Source organism: Orycteropus afer, unplaced genomic scaffold (genome assembly GCF_000298275.1).
Source record: "Orycteropus afer afer isolate SDZICR_OR568_19922 unplaced genomic scaffold, OryAfe1.0 scaffold00040, whole genome shotgun sequence".
NCBI lineage: Eukaryota > Metazoa > Chordata > Mammalia > Tubulidentata > Orycteropodidae > Orycteropus > Orycteropus afer.
The window spans coordinates 6,369,422-6,388,422 of NW_006921627.1; the positions used below are offsets into that span (position 1 = coordinate 6,369,422).

At 45.0% G+C, this 19,001-nt stretch overlaps 1 protein-coding gene across 1 annotated transcript in view; it reads left to right on the forward strand.

Moving 5' to 3' along the window:
• The first annotated feature begins 221 nt into the window (after nucleotides 1-221).
• The window catches only part of TEAD4 (TEA domain transcription factor 4), an 83,995-nt gene continuing 65,215 nt past the window's right edge, over nucleotides 222-19,001 (forward strand). The window contains exons 1-2 of the mRNA XM_042780449.1: nucleotides 222-225; nucleotides 1,783-2,048. Coding sequence (XP_042636383.1) covers nucleotides 222-225; nucleotides 1,783-2,048 — 270 coding nt within the window. The remainder of the gene's footprint in view (nucleotides 226-1,782; nucleotides 2,049-19,001) is intronic.

Here is a 19,001-nt window from a genome sequence, read left to right on the forward strand (position 1 = left end):
TAAGGCTAACAAGAAAGCTGGTGGTTAAAACCCACTAGCCACTCCTCAGAAGGAAGATGGGGCAGGCTACTTCTGTAGTGATACTGCCTCAGAAACCCAAGGAGGGGTCTGCTATGAGTGGGGTGGGGGTGGGTCCCACTCACCGTCACATAACAACAACAACAAAAGATTCTAATTTTAAACCACCTTTGCCTTCCTAGGATAGCTCCAATGTGGTCATGATGGGTATGTTAATACATTGTGCCACCAAATTAGTTATCAGCATTATTGTTATTGTTTTTATACAGTTAGTGTTGTTTTGGTTTACTCTTATTTTTATCAGTTACTTTGTTTACCACTCCTGCCTTCTTTCCCTATCAGTTCTTTTTTTTGTTTTTTAAAGTACCTTTAGTCTGGTACTTTTTATTTACTGATTTTTAGTGAGGGTCTGGTAGTGGCAAATTCTCTTCATCTTTGTCTGAAAATGCCTTTGTTTAATCTTCACTCTTGAATGATCTTTTGATTGGGTTTTAAATTCTAGGTAGAATTATTTTCTCTTAGTTATTTGGAGATGTTATTTTGGGTGTTCAGGTGTTATGGTTGAATACTTCATCCTCTGTAAGCAATTTGTCATTTTCACCCTGGATACTTTTAAGATCTTTTCTTTGTTTTTGGTATTCTGCAGTGTTCCTACAGTATGTATGTATTTTATTTGAATTTATTCTGCTTAGAACTCAGTATAGTTCCTTAATTGAAGGATTCATGTTTTTCATTAATTTTGGAAAATTCCCTGACATTTTCTCATCAAATGTTGCTCTGCATCATTTCTGTATTTTCTGTACATCTTTTATCTCCCTTCTGGGTAATGTCTTCAGGTCTTTCGGAGAGGGCTGTGGGAGGTGATATCTACCTGGTACTCCTAATCCAAACACCACTGTAAGGTTAATAGTACTTGCTGCCCATTCTGGGTGTCCCTGGTTGAAGGAAACTGTTAACATGCTTGGATGCTAGCTGAAAGGTTAGAGGTTCAAGTCTACTAAGAGGTGCCTTGGAAGAAAAGACTGATAGTTAAAAAAATTAGACATTGAAAGCCCTGTGGGGCACAGATCTACTGAACTGAAGTTGACTTGATGGCACTTGATATACTTGGTGCTTTTGATGGCCATCATTTCCAAAGCCCTAAAGGTTGTGTCCAGAAATTTACAGCTTGGACAGTGTGAGCACCAGAGAGGCCCCTGTATTTTCTCATGCTAGTGGCAAGGGCATGGCTATGGTTGTCAGCCTCTGGAAGTGCCAACAAGTCACCCTGCCATAGTTCTAAGCAGGGCTAAAAACCTTGCTTTAAAAAGAGTCTGAGCTGTGTATGTGTGGGTGGGCAGCAGTGGTGGATGAGGAGAATGCTGACCTGCATTTTATTTTGCTTCCTTTTCTCCAATGTTGATTTAATGTCAGAATAGCTCCTGGCATTTGATCTTCGTCTCTAACTTGTTTCTCATATCTGTCTGGGAAACATGGATGCTTTAGAGCCAAAATCAGAGTGACCAGGCCATTCTGTTCATTTGTAGGCCATTTCCTACAGAGGAAAAATGACCTGCTTGAGATCCCAGGCCTCCTGACTTCTTCCAGACATTTCACTTCACTCTTTTCCCCACTGGCGCCTTTAGTCTTTCCTGCCAAATCCCTGTGCTGTGAGTGACCAGGCAAGGAAGAGCAGCAGTTCTGGGGCTTTCGTACTCTCTGGGGTGTCCCCCATCCCATGGTCCACACAGTTTCTCATCTGTGCTGTGGTTTCTGTCCATACAGGTCCAACGGGCGCTCCTCCAAGCGGAGCCTTGGAGGGCAAGGCCGGCACCATTACCTCCAACGAGTGGAGCTCTCCTAACTCCCCTGAGGGGAGCAACGTCTCTGGGGGCAGTCAGGCATTGGACAAGCCCATCGACAATGATGCAGAGGGTGTGTGGAGTCCAGATATTGAGCAGAGCTTCCAGGAGGCCCTGGCCATCTATCCACCCTGTGGTCGGCGCAAAATCATCCTGTCAGATGAAGGCAAGATGTATGGTAAGGAGCCTGTCAGGGCTGGGCAGCAGGCCCATAGGCTTATGGTCAAGCCCTGAAAATAGAGCCTAGTTTCCTAGGCTGTATTTCTTAGGAGGGAAAGACACAATAACCTTGGAGCGTCCTCCAAGTAGCAGAGGGGAAATGACTTTCCCCTCTATCAGATGGACACTGCTTTCTTTTTTTCTGGTTTCACAAAGGATAGGAAGGTATCTGAGGAAAATCCTTTGAGTGGATGTGGAGCGTTGGGTGCAAGAAGTTGTGGTGGTCAAAAACTTGAGAAAAGGGACTCTGAGAAGGGTAGACCATCCCCCTAGAGCAGACTGGGAAAATGCACAAGCCATCCCCCAGGCAAATGCCTGCTCATTACTAAGCTTCCCACTTTGGTTGTGAAAGTTGTTAGGAATAGGGTCACTGGATACACGTTCATTCATTCATTCATTCACTCATTCTTGTAACAAACATGTGCTGAACCTTCTGTTTGCCAGGTGTGGGTGGGTCATATCTAGTCCCTAGATCTGAGTGGGAGTGGTAGAAAAGTTGAGCAAATATGTAGTAGCTCTAATAAAAGGCAGACTATTGGGAGTATCCCAGGAGAGACTCAATTAAGCACAGTGCCATAGAACTCGACCTTAGGAAAGGCAGCCTCCAGCTGGGAGTGATCAAAGCTTGATTTTCATGAGTGGCTGAGAATCCAGAACATGTAGTCTAGCATCTGCATGGGGCCATGTGGACTTCAGGATGCAAAAGAACGGTATCCGGAAAAGTAAAACTAAACCAAAACTGAATAGCTATTTGAAGACCTTATTCAGGCCTCTGTTCCCTTTGGAAAGGGCCTCTAGCTTGGGATACTGGCAGGGGCTGAGAGGCCAGAGTGGGTCCTTGTAACTAACTGAGGTCTGTGACAACAGAGAGTCCTGCCTTGCTCCCAGCAAGATGGTTCCAGTTGTCCATTCCCAGAGATTTCCATTCAACTTCCTCCTCCCATCCAGCATAGGTGCTTGTCAGCTGTTTAAAGGACACTCAGTGCAAGAGTCCCTGGGTGATGCAAACAGTTAATGTTCTTGGCAGCTAAACAAACGATTGGTGGTTGAAGGTCACCCAGTGTTGTCTCAAATGAAAGGCTTTGTGATCTACTTCTGAAAAATCAGCCACTGAAAACCTATGGAGCACAGCTTTACTCTGACACACATTAGGTCACTGTGAGTTGGAATTGACTCAACAGCAATTGGTTTTGTTTTGGTGTGTCAGTGCTATGTGAAGGGCTCCTACCAAAGAAAACCCCAAACCCACTGCCATCAAGTCCGTTCTGACTCACAGTGACCCTATTGGACAGAGTAGCACTGCCCCATAGGGTTTCCGAAGCTGTAATATTTATGGAAGTGGACTGCTTCATCTTTCTCCCACAGAGCGGCTGGTGGGATTCAAACCACCAATCTTTTGGTTAGCAGCCAAATGCTTTAAGCACTTTGCCACCAGAGCTTCTTGAGGGATTCCTAGGGGCTGATTAAATCAAATCAAGTTGCTGCCGGCCCAAGGAATAGTAGAGCTTGCATATCCTCCTGTTTATCCTTTATCTCCAACCTTCCCTATAAGATCAAAGTGATTTCTACCCCCCCCCTTTTTTTTTTTTTTTTGCTTTTTTGGGGAACAAGTCCTTTTGAGCTGGACCCCTGATGTACTCCTCAGTTTTCAATTAGAACTGCTCATGTTTTACCAGCCTACCTCTTTGCTGGGTTTGTTGGGTTCCCACAGAGAATCTCTTTATGTCTGTGGCTGTCCACACTCCGGATCAGCTTCTCTGTACCACCTCTGCTCTAGCCCTTCCTCCTGCTCTAATGTTTGCTTCTTTTAGCACTAAGGAAGCTTCATGGAGGGACAGCTGAAGTGTATGGGGCACCTGTTGGGTGCCAGGTGTGGTATTGTATGCTTTACATAGGTTTATTTAATTGATGAGGAAATGGTCTCTTTCCATGACTTCGGTGGAGAATGGAGTGGATGTTGATCATAAGCATAGGTGTGAAGGTGAGAAAGGGCAGGGGACATGCAGGGAAGGACAGCTAGTGTGGCAGGAGAGCTGTCAGGGTGGGAAGACATGATATGAACACAGGACACTTTTCAGAACCTATCTGTGTGCTTTAAAGGGACAAATGGTCTGGTAAATATCAGCATGCAAGAGGCGTTTAGTAAAAAGAAACAAACAAAAAAGGCTGAGGGTGCTGCAAATGTCTAGAACAGCCCTGTGGAGATGACAGAATGTGGCAGAATCAACACTTTTATTTGAGTTGCCACTATGGACCATGGTCTTTGATACTTAGTTTAATTTCATCCTTATAGGTAGATATTTGAGATGGATTGACACAGTGGCTGCAACGATGGGCTCAAGCATAGCAAGGATTGTAAGAATGGTACAGGATTGAGCAGCATTTCATTCTGTTGTACACAGGGTCACTGTGAGTCAGAACAGACTCGATGGCACCTAATAACAAGTAGATATTTCCATCCCCACTTCACATTTAAAGATTTTGGGGTTAGAGACTTATCTAGGGTCACACAGACAACTGTGGCAGAGGCATGGTGTTCTGGTTACTTAGTGCCACTCCGACAGGAATATACCACAAATGGGATGGCTTGAACAAACAGGAGTTTATTCTCTTACAGTTTGGAGGCTTTACATCCAAGTTCAAAGTGCCAGGCTCTAGGGGCTGTGTAAAAGCCCCTCAACTTTGGGTTTCAGCTCTGCCTCTTGCTTCCGGCCCACTGAAGCTAGAGGCTTTTCTTCACTCAGGCAGTTACTGGCTGCTGAGGCTAACAAGCCCAAGGTCAACAAAAAAAATGGTACAGTCCCAATGCTACCAAACCACACAGCAGGCCATTAATTCAAGTCCATTGTAAGTCCAAAAGTCGGCAGAGCATGGCAGACTGCTGAACAACGACACAGCTACATGCAGGATCCAAGCATGCCATAAGCTAGAGACTATCCCCAAGGCTCTTCTCCTTATATATATATACAGGAAGCAGACCACATCCCAAAGGCAGCTACTCAGCTGCTTGTGGTAGATCCCACCATGGAGTTGATTGCCAGTCTCATCATGGGGAATAACTACTACCAGCTGTCCAGCCACTCAACCAGGCCCAGCCAAGTTGACATACAAATTTAACTACCACACATGGGGAGAGGCAAGGCTGTGGATTTTAGCAGGACTTGGGTTGGAATTCTGTCTGGCAAGAGGAGAGCCATTGAGTAGGGGAAGCAGGATGAAAACAGCATTTGGCCAACTATTCTGGCCATGCTGGTGTCCTGTATATGGGCTCCCTTTCCCCTGTGCTGAGAGGCAAGGAGAAGAAAGGGCAGGGAGATCACTTGGATGGGATCGGGAGGAGAAGAGGGAGGAGAGACAGAGACCAGGACCGGGAGCTCTTAAAAACCAAACCAAACCTGTCACCCTTGAATCATTTGCAACTCAGAGTGACCCTAAGGACAGGGTAGAACTGCCCTGTAGGGTTTCCAAGGCTGTAAATCTTTGCAGAAGCAGACTGCCTCATCTTTTTCCACGGAGTGGCTGGTGGGTTTGAACCACAACGTTTTGGTTAGCAGCCAAGCACTTAACCACTGCACTAACCTGGGCTCTTTATTTGCTTCTTAATTAAGCTTAATAAGACTTGAGTCTCCAAAGGTCTTTGACATCCATTGTCCCTTAGATACTTTCAAGGAAGTTGAGGGGGGAATTTTAATCTCCGTTTCACAGATGCAGAAATGGTCGTTCAGAGAAGTCCAGAGTTTCTCCAAGTCTTTCAGCTAGTAAGTGGGATTGGGGGTGGCAGGAGTTGTGCTAGAACCCAATTCTGCAGCCTCCAGACCAGTACTCCCACCATCACCTGGAATGGCCTTTGTGAGCCTGCTTCCCTCCTCTCCCTGCCCCACCTCTGGCTTGGCCTCAGCTCCAGGTGGGTCAGGCTCTAGGCAGGGGGCCTGGAGGCTACATCAGTGTCTGGTGACACCCCTGTCCCCATAGCACCTGTCCTCCCTGAGCACAGATCCTGCTGGGCACCCGACACTGGCTCATCCCTATCTCTTCTTACCAGTCCTGAGGTCTGAGCCAAGACAGAATCACACAGGGAGGTGATGAGGAGCTCTCTGCAAAGCCTGACCAGTCCAGTGGGGAACTGTAGAGAGCTCTGAGCTCACCCCAGTGTGTGAGAGGGGCCCTTTGGGACAGAGCAGAAGGGGCAAACTGACTCAGACCTTATCTTACTTTGGCTTTTCTTCTCCTATCCTAGCTTCCCATCCTTTATGTACCCTCAGCTCCATCCTCAGCCCCCACCTGTTTCTAGCGTCCATAGGGGCCCTAGTCTTTATATTCCTCCCACATCCAGAGCCCACCAGTCATTTTCCAGGTGGGCCAGCCCAGTAGGACACTGGGTTGGGACTGAGGGGAAGCAGGCAGAAAGAGGAGCTGATTTGACTCTGTGGTGTCGAAAGCAAGATTTGAGACCTGGGGACCTGGCCTTGGCTCTCTGAGGACAGGGATTAGGCCTGCTCCCAGCCCAGGCCACAGCATACCCTGAGCAGGACACACTGACCAGGGCCAGGCAGACATGCAGATGACATGCAAAGCAACACAAGAGATTAACACCTGTTATTTCTGAGCTGAGTCTTTCATGCTTGTTGGCTGGGACCCTCCCCTTGAACGCCCCTCACCTCGTCTGGGCTGGGGCCTGGGCCTGGGGCTGCTAGTCCTCTCCTAGTCATGGTTGCCCTGCTTTCATTTTTGCCCCGTCACTGTGTGACCCTCGCCCTGGCATCATTCTGGGCACTCTGACCTCCTTTAGCCAGGCTGGCTGCTGGCCCCTGTGGGCAGGTGGTGGGGAGATGAGGGTGGGGTAACGTCTTCCCCATCAGTCCCCACACTCTGCCTTCTTCCCCTGTTCTCACAGCTCAGCACTGGCCTGGGCTGTCTTACTTCTCCCTCCTGCATACTAGAGGCTTATGGCTGGATCTAAGGTTCTTCCTCTGTGCATTCATGCCTCTCTTTTGGGCTCCTTCACTCTTTCTAAAGGTTGCTCATGAATTTCCAAGTCTTTCTGCCTCTCCTTCTCTGTGTCTGCTTCTCCTCTCCTTTTTCCTTTGTTTTACTGAGTGCCCCATGTCCCAGGCTTACCACTCCTGGGAGCAGTCAGTCAGTTTTTATTCAGTGCCCACTACCTTCCAACTCGACAGCACATCACAACAACAACAACCCTAGACCAGACCAGCTGAAGGCCCTTTGGTCTCTGAGGGTTCTCCAGGACTGCCCACTATAATGAGAGAAAAGCAGAAGAAACATCTCTGGAAATATAACTGACCATAAACCAGGGGGAAAGATGACTTTGGACTTGGATGTTTTCTTGGAGGAGGTAGAGCTTGAGCTGGATAGAGAAGGGTGCATATTCCAGGCAGGGGAAAGAGAGAGTGTGAGTACTGGCCCAGATGCAAGAGTTCGCTTGGTGGGTTTTCGGGACCCAGTGGAGGATCTGGGCCAAGCACTGCCTTGAGAAAATGTCAGAGCGAAAGGGTTTCCTCATTTTGTGGATGAGGAAACAGGTCCAAAGTCACATAGCTAATAATTGGCAGAGTTGCAACTAGAACTTGGATCAGGGCTCTCTTCACTTATGTGATGGGACAGAGCTGTCAGAGTGTGTTGCTCAGCTTTTCCTGCTCCCATGCTTCCTCGTCATGTCATTGTTCCTTGGATTGTCCACTGCTCTTGGCTTTGTTGCCCTGTGGGTTGCCAACTCTGACATGTTCTCCCTCTTACGGCCTACCACACTAACTTAATGATTCTTGAGAGGCATGATGATGTGAGCCTCGGTTCAAAGTCATTCTCTGCTCCCCTATAATTGGTGTGACCTTGGGCAAGTAATTTAACTTTTCTGAGCTTCAGTTTCCATTTGTAAAATGGAGATAGTAGGAACTCTTGGGTGGTGCCAACTATTAAGTGCTTGACTACTAGCCAAAAGGTTGGTGGTTCAAACCCACCTCTATTGTTGTTAGGTGCCAGTAAGTCAGGTCCAACTCGTAGCGACCCTATGCACAACAGAAGGAAACGGCCTAGTTCTGCACCATTCTCACAGTCTTTGCTATGCTTGAGCCCATCGTTGCAGCCACCATGTCAGTCCATCTCGGTGAGGGTCTTCCCCTTTTTCACTGACCCTCTACCAAGTATGATATCCTTCTCCAGGGACTGGTCCCTTCTGACAATATGACCAAATTAGATGTGACAAAGTCTGGCTATTGTTGCTTCTTAGGAGCATTCTGGCTGTATTTTTGCCAGGACAGAGTTGTTCTTTCTTCTGGTAGTCCATGGTATTTTCAGTATTCTTTGCCAACGCCACAATTCAAAGGCATCAACTCTTCTTTAGTCTTCCTTATTCATTGTCCAACTTTTGTATGCATATGAGGCTATTGAAAATACCATGGCTTGGGTTAGGCACACCTGAGTCTTCAAAATGACACCTTTGCTCTGCTCTTAAACATTTTGAAGAGGTCCCTTAAAGCAGATTTGCCCAGTGCAATACAATGTGTGATTTCTTGACTGCTGCTTCCATGGGTATTGATTGTGGATCCGAGTAAAATAAAATCCCTGACAACTTCAATCTTTTCTCCATTGATCATGATGTTGCTTGTTGGTCCACTTGTGAAGATTTTTGTTTTCTTTATGTTGAGATGTGATCCATGCTGAAGATTGTAGTCTTTGACATGTTTCCAAAAGGTCACAGCCTTGAAAACCGTATGGCCAGTTCTACTCTGTACATATGGAATTCCCAGTAGTCAGAATCTACTCCACTGCACCTAACAACAGTAACCTTTCAGTGTCGCTCAAGGGTTGAAAGCATGTAATATGTGCTAAATAAATAGCACCAGGGGATGTAGAGATGAATTTGACTACTGGCCAAACCCACCTCTATTGTTGTTAGGTGCCAGTAAGTCAGGTCCAACTCGTAGCGACCCTATGCACAAAGGAAACAGCCTAGTCCTGCACCATTCTCACAGCCTTTGCTATGCTTGAGCCCATCGCTGCAGCCACCATGTCAGTCCATCTCGGTGAGAGTCTTCCCCTTTTTCACTGACCCTCTACCAAGGATGATATCCTGCTCTCAAGGAGCTCACAGCTTAGACCAGAGCTTAGACTTAGACCAGATGATTTACCCAAGGATCATAAGAAAGGCACACACCAAGTCCAGCAGGCCTTGTGGGACCAAGTGAGAACACCCACTTGGGTGAAGATCAGCAGCAGTTCCAGACCAGTGGCTTTGAGGCTGGTTAGGATTTCAGCTGAAGGCTCAGAGCTGTCCAGGGACAGTGATGGTAATAGCTCCTGTCTTGGGCCCAATCATTGTCTTCAGAGGCTTATGTAGGGTATGGCAGGTTTGGCATATGTCCTGGGTACCACTTGAGGGGAGGCAATACTGCAGCTCCCATGCCAGATGTGAGAGATCAATCAGCAATTTAATACTAATTGCCATAGGCACTATTTTCCATTCTCAAGCTTTAGTCAGTTTTCTTTTCCACAGATAGCTTCCTCCTCCAGTTCCAGGTGTTTATAGCTTCAACTGATCCCTGGACAGAGAAGTTCCTGGGCCCTGGGGATCAGAGCAGGGCTAGAGGCAGAACCCAACCTTCTCTCAGGTCCATCTTCAGGAGTGAAACTTAAGAGCTCCTACAAGAGCCTCCTGTGAGAGGCCTCTGGCCCGAGTAAACCAAAGATTGACATGTAATCCCCTCTCCGGTTCTTAGCCCCTTTCAAATTTTTTTGTTTTTTAATTAATTGTTTTTTAATAGATTAATTTTTTTAGAGCATCTTAGGTTTAGAGAAAAATTGTGCAGAAGGTACAGAGAGCTCCCACATGCCTCCGCCCTCATGCACATTGTTGATGCTGTTGACATCTGTGTTCCTGTGGTAGGTTTGTTACAATTGATGAGCCATTACTCATACATTATTATTAACTCAAGTCCATAGTTTATATGAGGGGTGGCTGTTGTGTGTGCTATATAATGCATCGTGTCATGTGTCTACTAGCCCTTTTCCATTTAAAAAGTAATAACATTAGTTATAACAGGGAGTTACTAGCTACATTACAATTGTAATACAAATATTACAGTTGCAACTATGGTAGCTGACATTACTGACCTTCTGCTGAATGGCAGGTGTTTTACTTACGCTACATCATTTTTGATATTTAGGGTGGTGTAATAGGTGTGGTTAACCTCATTAATTAGAAGAGTAAATTGAGCCTAGGAGAAGTTAGATAACTGACCTGCGATCACAGACCTAGTAGCTAGCTTGCAGGGATTTGAATCTGTGTGTTTGCTCCTCTGTGTCATGAGATTCCTCAACTGATAGGGAAACAGGAAAGCTCAGGCTCAGAGAGAGTGCTGGTGCAAATAGAGGGGAGTCAGTGAGGGGAAAATGAGATCAAGCAGTGAACTTTTCCAGACAGGATTTTCCAGATGGGTTTTTAGAGGTCATGTGTGTAATGTGTTCTGGAGACAAGGATTGGGGTTCCTGGCAGGGTGTATGTGATGCTGGATGTGTGGTTAGGAGAAAGTGGTGGTGTTCCTGTCTGAACCCTGGATTGGGAGCATCCTGTCTTCAGTTTGTGGTTCTGGCAGTGTCCTTGCCGTCTGGCTCCCCTTTCTTCGTCGCTGTCCTCACCCTGGTGAGGTGGGGCTGGAGATGGGAGCTGACTCGCCCTGTGTGAACTGGGGGCTGTTAGACACATGTCTCTGGCAGATGGGCCTGGCAGGGGCATTTTTCCCAGCCCCACCCAGGTCCTTTCTGGGGTTGGCTGAGGCCACCTGCCATACTGCAATGCCCAGCTGCCTGATTGGCCTCCACCAGGTCACTTAGAACTCGTAAACCCTGATCTCTAGGCTTGTTCCTCGTGCCTTCCCAGCCTGTGATCTCAAGCACCACAGGGAGAAGGTCTTGCACAGGGTCACACAGCTACTGGCAAAATTAGGACAAGGATACAGGTCTCTTTCCCTTCCACTAACTTGCCTGGATTTTCTATAAGTATCTTGGTGTCTGTCTTAGTTTCCTAGTGCTACTATAACAAAAATACCACACATGGGTGGCTTTAAAGAACAGAAACTTATTTTCTCACAGTCCAGGAGGCAAGAAGCCTGAATTCAGGGTGTGGCTTAGAGGGAAATTCTTTGTCTATTTCAGCTTCTAAACCCCAAACCTACTTCCATCCAGTGGAATCCGACTCAGTCCAGTGACCCCTCCTTGGGTTTCCGAGGCAGTATCCCTACAGAAGTAGATTGTTCAACCTTCCTTCTGAGGAGTGGCTAGTGGGTTTGAACCACCAGCCTTTTGGTTAGCAGTCAAATAAATACCTTAGGCACTATGCCACCAGAGTTCCTTCTAATCCTTAGAGTTCCTGAGCTTGTAGATTCATCTGCCTCCTTTGCTATTAGGTGGTATCTATCGGTCTTTCCCCCTGTTTGTGTGTCTATGCTGTTCTTTACATATCTCAGAAGTTACTAAGTTTAGAACCCACCTTATACTGCTATGACCTCAACTGATTTATTGATTTCTGCTTTAGTAATCTAGTCGTGCTGTAACAGAAATTTATTTTCTTAAAGTTTAAGAGGCTAGAAGTCCAAATTCAGAGCACCAGCTCTAGGGCAAGGCTTTTTCCTCTCTCTCAGCTCTGGAGGAATGTCCATGTCTCTTCAGCTTCTGCGTCCTTAGATCTCCATGTGTCTTGGCATCATTCTTCCCATGGGTCAAGGAGGTTCTCAGTGCAGGCACCTTGGGTCCAAAGGATACTCTTCTCTTCCAGCTCTTCTGATAGCAGTGTGGTCCCTCTCCTTGATACTCATGTCTCTCTGTATTTATCTTTTGTAAGGTAAAAGATATGACTCAAGCAAGAGCGTGACTTGAATAAGGATGGAACTTCAGTAAGAGTGTCTTATAAGGCTCTGACTCAAGATAAACCCCAAACTAATCCTGCCTCATTAACATATACAAACCAAACTCACTGCTATCAAGTCAATTCAGATTCATAGTAACCACCTTTGGGTTTCCAAGGCGGTAAATTTTTACAGAAGTAGATTGCCCAGTCTTCCTTCTGTGGAGTGGCTGGTGGGTTTGAACCACCAACCTTCTGGTTAGCAGTCAAATGCCTTAAGTACGATATCACCAGAGCTCCTTCATTAACATAGACGTTAGGATTTACAGCATATCACAAAATGGAAGATAATTAGATCACAAAATGGAGGACAACCACACAATACTGGGAATCATAGCCTAGCCAAGTTGGTACATATTTTGGGGGGACACAGTTCAATTCATGACACTGCCCTTGTTCTTTTCTACTGGCTTTTACTGTGGTATTGGGGCTCTGCCTCTGAGGCCACATTCCCTAGACCCGTCTGTTCCTCCTCCTGCCTCTGGGCCTTTTGGTGTCTGTTGCCATCCAGGGCATATTGACTTCCACAAACTCTGGGAGCCACTGGCCGTGAGGGAGACAAAACAGATGTGCAGGCAGTAGGATCCCAATAGTTGGAGCAGTAGTTGGCAGGCAATCATTCATTGCCCGGGACTTTATTTCATGCCGAGATAGGAAGAATCAGGGAGATTGATGTAGAAGGAGGGAGCAGAATAATCCCTCACCAAGGAAGATCACAGCACAGCCAGAGAAGGGCATTCGTTGGGAAAAGCCACCATTGTGTAGCAGTCTGAAGCACTTGGCATGACTTAGAAAATGTATCTTCTCTTGGTACCTGGGCACTGACAAACTTTGTAACTTCGAATAAATCACTTCCTCTCTCTGGGCCTCAGTTTCTTCTTCCTTGGGCTTCACAAGGCCTTCTGGGGTGACCTGATCCAGCCCCTGCCTCTAAGAGAGATGGCTCCCAATTCCATGTTATGGAGAAGTAATACTGTACAGTAGTTAAGAGGGAGGCTTTGGACCCAGAGTTCATGAATTTGAACTCAATCACTTGTTAGTTAGTATGTGACCCTGAACAAGTTTCTTAACCTCTCTGTGCCTCTGTTTCCCCATTTATAGAGTAGAGATGATGATAGTACCACCCACATTGAGGTATTTTGAGAATTTAGAGTGAATTCAAATAAAGCTTTTAGAGTATACGTATTCGTATTTGCACAGCTAAAATGTGCAGCATCTAGCACATGTAAGTGCTCAATAAATTCACATTATTTTTATTCTTATTACAAGAGTGAAGTGTTAAGCATTCCCCTGTGTATGTATGGATCCTGAATTAGAGGCCAGCTGGCCTGGAGGCCATGGAATGCCCAAGTTGACCTCTGGAGGACTCCAGGAGGCAGGAAGGAAGGCTGTTTGGGCCCCCTTGGCTCAGCACACCCACAGAAACCCAGCACTTCACTCCCACACAAGGGGGAATTCTCAGTGGCTGGCGTCACCCACTGACAAGCAGAACAGGACTAGATGACAGAAGCGGCAAAGGTGGGGAGGAGGAGGGTCCAGAGAAAGGGAGGGGAGGGAGCACAGTGTGAAAAAATACCAAGACATCAGAGCCAGCCCTTGGGTTTGGTCCCTGTCCTGGCCCCACTGCTGGCCTCTGGCCCACATGCCTCTCTGGAAGCAGAGCCCCTGAGCCCTGTCACAGTGGGCAGGGGTGATAGTTGTGGGGGTGGGCTGGGGTTCTATCTCAATGATCCTTGCACATGAGGCTGTACCATCTGTGATGTCTGAAGTAAGCACCTCAACCAATGGGCAGAGCCTCTGTTGTTCTAAGAAAAAAGAAGGTAAACAATCCTATGACCATTGAGTTGATTCTGACTCATGTGACCCCATGTGTTACAGAGTAGAGCTGCTTCTAGGGTCTCCTTGCTGTAATCTTATTGCAAACAGATCGTCAGGGCTTTTTACTATAGTACTGCTGGGTGGGTTCGAACCACCAACCTTTAAGTTGGCAGTTGGGTGCAAACCATTTGGGCCTCCTAGGGACCTAGAGCCTGCCCAGCTACTACTTAACGTGTGCTGCAGTGGAAACAGCGCTGTTAGAAGTAGGAGGACTGCCTGCGTCTGCGAGAAGAGTTCCCATTAATTCAGCATTTTCTTTGTGGCAGATGCAGATGGCTGAGCCCATAGTGAACCTGGGTAGTTTGTACTAGATGTACTTGTGGGTCATCTGGGTGAGGATTCCTGGCCTCAGTTTCATCGTCTGGCAAATAGGGATAATTATCTGCTTTGTTGGGAACTCTGGTGGCATAGTGCCTAAGGCATTTGACTACTAACCAGAAGTCTGGCGGTTCAAACCCACCAGCGGCTCCTTGGAAGGGAGATTGGGCAATCTACTTCTGTGGTGATAACTCCTTGGAAACCCAAGAAGGGGTCACTATTAGTCGGATCCGATTCGATGGCAGTGAGTTTGGTTTTTTGTTTGATCTGCTTTGTTACAGGGAGGAGGTGGATTTACTGCGAAGTTAATTAGGATTCAGGACCCCTCATTTAACATGGGCCCCTTCTGAGTTCCTAAAATTTTTGAAATCATTTTTTTGAGGTATAATTGACAGTTAAAGTGAACAATTTGTAACTTTTGACACATGTATATATCCATGAAACCATCAAAGGGAAATAGTGAACATATCTGCTATACCCAAATGTTTTTATTCTATTTTTATATTTGTGTTTTGAATTTCTTTTTTCTAAAGAAGCCTCCCAGTTTTCAGAAGCATTGTTGTTGTGTGCCATTGAGTTGAATTCAACTCATAGTTGACATGATAGAATAGATAGAATGTGCCCCATAGGGTTTCCTAGGCTGTAATCTTTAACAGAACTGATCACCAGGTCTTTTTTCCCCCACAAAGACACTGATATGTTCAAACCTCCGACCTTTTGGTTAGCAACAATGCTTAACCATTGTGTCACCAGGGCTACTGTGTAGAGAGGCTCAAATGTGATCAGGATAAGAAAGCACTTTGAAAATTATGTAGGGTCAAGCAGAAGTAAGGGCGCTCTGGTGGCATACTGACTAAGGCCTTTGACTGCTAACCAGAAGGCTGGTGGTTCAAGCCCACTAGCCACGCCTCAGAAGGAAGACTGGACAATCTACTTCTGTAGTGATACCACCTTGGAAACCCAAGGAGGGATCGCTATGAGTCGCAGCAGACTCAACGACAGTGAGTTTGGCTTGGTAATCAGAAGTAAAAGCTTCCTTGCATTTATAGAACTCATACTTTTCTCTTAAAAGATTAAAACACTTTGTGAGAGATCTTCTTTCTTACCGTTTATTTCTTTATTTATTTTATTGAATCATTCTTTTAACAAATCTTTACTGAAAGCCTACTATGTGCAGGCAGTTTTCTGGGTGTTCTGTGTAATTGGTGAATAAAACAGACCCAAATCCCTATTCTGATGGGGCTTTCCTTCTAGTAAGGAGAAAGACAACAGTACACAAAATAAGTAAGTAGATTACATGTTGTTGTTATGTGCTGTCCTGTCGAGACTCGACTCATAGTGACCCCTCCTTGGGTTTCTGAGGCGGTATCACTAGGGAAGTAGATTGCCCAACCTTCCTTCCAAGGAGTGGCTGATGGGTTTGAACCACTAGCCTTCTGGTTAGCAGTCAAGTGCCTTAGACACTGTGCTACCAGAGCTCCTAGTAGATTACATAGTGTATTAGAAATTGTGATGGAGAAAAGCAGAGATGGAAGAAAGTGCCAGAGAGGGCGGGGAGATTGCACTTTTCAGTGGGAGATCAGGCATGCAACAAAGACATGGAGAAAGTGAGAGAGTAAGCCATGCTGTCTCTGGGGAGGAGTGTTCTTGGCAGAGAGACAGGAAACAAAGAGGCCCTGAAGTGGGAGTGGGCCTGGCATGTTCAGGAAACAGCACAGGGTCTAGGATGACAGGATAGAATGAGGTGGGGAGTGATGGAGATGAAGCCCAAGAAGTGAGACAGCTGGGTAGAGGGGTTGGCAGATCCTGTGGAGCTTCCACACTTACTTACTTGCTTTTGTTTAGTTTAAAGATGACTTCATGGGATAGTTTTTGTTCAAGGGTTAAAAGTTGTTTCCAGGCAATAGATTCAGGGTTCCTCCAGTTTCAGTGTATTCAGTAAGTTTGGTTTCCAACAAGAATTTAAAATTCTATTCCATATTTTTTCCTCCTATTGATCAAGATGCAGCTATTAGGTCTTTGAACAAAATGTTTAGTAATGGTAGCTGGGCACCATCTATTTCTTCTGGTCTCATGGTAGTTCATGGGGGCTATTAGACCTACAGCCCATTTCCTCCTCCTATTTCTGATTATCTTTCTTTATCTGTTGTGCAATGCAAATAGACAACAATTGTTAATATATCTTGGGTGGCTGCTTAGAAAGCTTTTAAGACCCCGCAGGCACTACTCACTGATTAGAAGGCAGACTAGAATAGAGAGGAAGACTTGAACACTTTTAATCTAAGGAGATGGGAAGTCATTGAAGGGTTTTGGGCTTTTATTTATTTGTTTATTGTGATTTGGGGTGAAAGTTTACAGAGCAATTTCATTTTCCATACAGCGGTTCATATACATTTTGTTTCATGACATTGACTGCAATCCCCACAATGTAACTGCTCTCTTCCCATTTCCTACCTCTTGGTTATCCATTCTCTGTGTCCTTCTTTCCTATGTGTTCCTGCCCTCTGAGCTATCTCCCTGCGCAAATACTGTTCTTCTGGTTGATTCATGGTTGATTGTTCACCTTATATGCTGGAAGCCATGGGAGTGAGTTCAGTTTCAGGCCTGGAAGAATACTAGGGACCATAGTCTAGGGGGTTTCACCAGTCTCTAACAGATGAGTAAGCCTGGTCTTTTTAATGATTTTTTTGAGTTTTGTTCAACATTTTTCTCCCACTTTATCCAGGATCTCCTATTTTGGTCCTTTTCCAAGTGGTTGACCATGGTAGCCAGACACCATCTCATTCTTCTGGTCTCAGTTATGTGGGCTGTGATTCACATGCTCCACTAGTCCCTTGGAATAATTGTTTCCATGTGTCTTTGATTTCCTTCATTCTTCTTTGCTCCACACAAGGAGAGACCAATTGTTGTGTCTTAGATGGCAACTTGCAAGCTTTTAAAACCCCAGTCGCTACTCACCAAAAACAAAAAAACCAAACTCACTGCCATCAAGGCAGTATCACTATGGAAGTAGATTGTCCAACCTTCCTTCTGAGGCTAGTGGGTTTGAACCACCAGCCTTCTGGTTAGCAGTCAAATGCCTTAGGCACTACGCCACCAGAGCTCCCAAAGTAGGATGTAAGCCATGTTTTTGTGTACTGTGTTATGCCAATTGAACTTGGTGTCCCCAGAGATCATAGTCCCAAGCCTGTGGACCCAGGGACTCACTCCCCCAGGGTGTTTGGCTGTGGTTAAGGAGTTATGACTTTGCCCTGTTGGCTATTTTATATATATGGACATTCTCATAGCACATACAGATATGCATGTAGAAAGTTTCCTTCCATATATAAACCTTTCCTTGACTTTTTACAATAGTGGACTAATATAATTTTGTCCTTCTGTGATTGACTTATTTCACTCAGCATAATGTTGTCCAGGTTCATCCATGTTATGGGGTGTTTTGTGGATTCTACATTATTTATTGTTGCATAGTATTCCATTGTGTGTATGTACCATGGTTTGGTTATCCATTCTTCCATTGATGGCCACTTAGGTTGTTTCTATCTCTTTGCTATTGTGAATAGTGCTGCTATGAATATGAGTGTGCATATATCTATTCATGTCCTGGCTCTTACTTCTTTAGATATATACCTAGTTAATGGGATTGCTGGATGAAATGGTACTTCTATTTCCAACTTTTTAAGGAATAACCATACCATTTTCCACAGGGATTGTATCATTTTATAGTCCCACTAGCAGTGTGTGAGAGTCTCAGTCTCTCTACATCCTCACCAGCATCTGTTATTGTCATACTTGTTGACCTTTGTTATTAGTGCTGGGGTGAGATGGTAGCTCATTTTTGTTTTCATTAGCATCTTTCCAATGGCTAATGATCATGAACATTTCTTCATGTGTTTGTTGACTTCCAAAATATCTTCTTTGATGAAGTGTTTGTTCATGTCTTCTACCTATTTTTTAATTGGATTGTTTGTCTTTTTTGATATTGAGGTGTTGGAGTTTTCTATAAATTTTAGAGATATGTTCCTTGTCAGATATGTCATTGCCAAATATTTTTTCCCGATCTGTAGGTTCTCTTTTTACTCTATTGGAAAAGTCTTTTGATGAGCATAAGAATGTAATTTTTAGAAGGTTCCAGCCATCTGTGCATTTTTACTTAAATGTTTGGTAGTCTATTAATGCCATATATTAGGGCCCCTAAGTTTGGCCCTATTTTTTTCTTTGATGAACTTTATACTTTTATTTTTAGGTTTTATATTTAAGTCTTTGATCCATCTGGAGTTAGTTTTTGTGTATGGTGTGAGGTATGAATTTTGTTTCATTTTTCTGCAAATAGATTTCCCGTTTTGCTAGCACTATTTGTTAAAGAGACTATCTTCCTCATTTAATGGATTTTGGCCCTCTGTCAAAGATCAGCTGACCATAGGTGGATGGATCTATTTCTGGGTTATCGATTCTGTTCCACTGGTCTATGTATCTGTCATTATACCGATACCAAGCAGTTTTGACTACAGTGGCTGTGTAGTAGGTTTTGAGATCCAGGAGTGTGAGACCTCCTACTTGCTCTTCTTTTTCAGTAGGGCTTTGCTGATCTGAGCTCTCTTTCCTTTCTATATAAAACTAGTGATTGGCTTTTCCATGTCCTTAAAGAATGTTGATGGGATCTGGTTTGGGATTGCATTGAATGTATAGATTGCTTTGGGTATTATTAACATTTTCACAATGTTCAATCTTCCTATCCATGAGCAGTGTATGTTCTTCCATTTATGTAGATCTCTTATAGTTTCTTTCTTTTTTTTTTTTAATTTTATTTT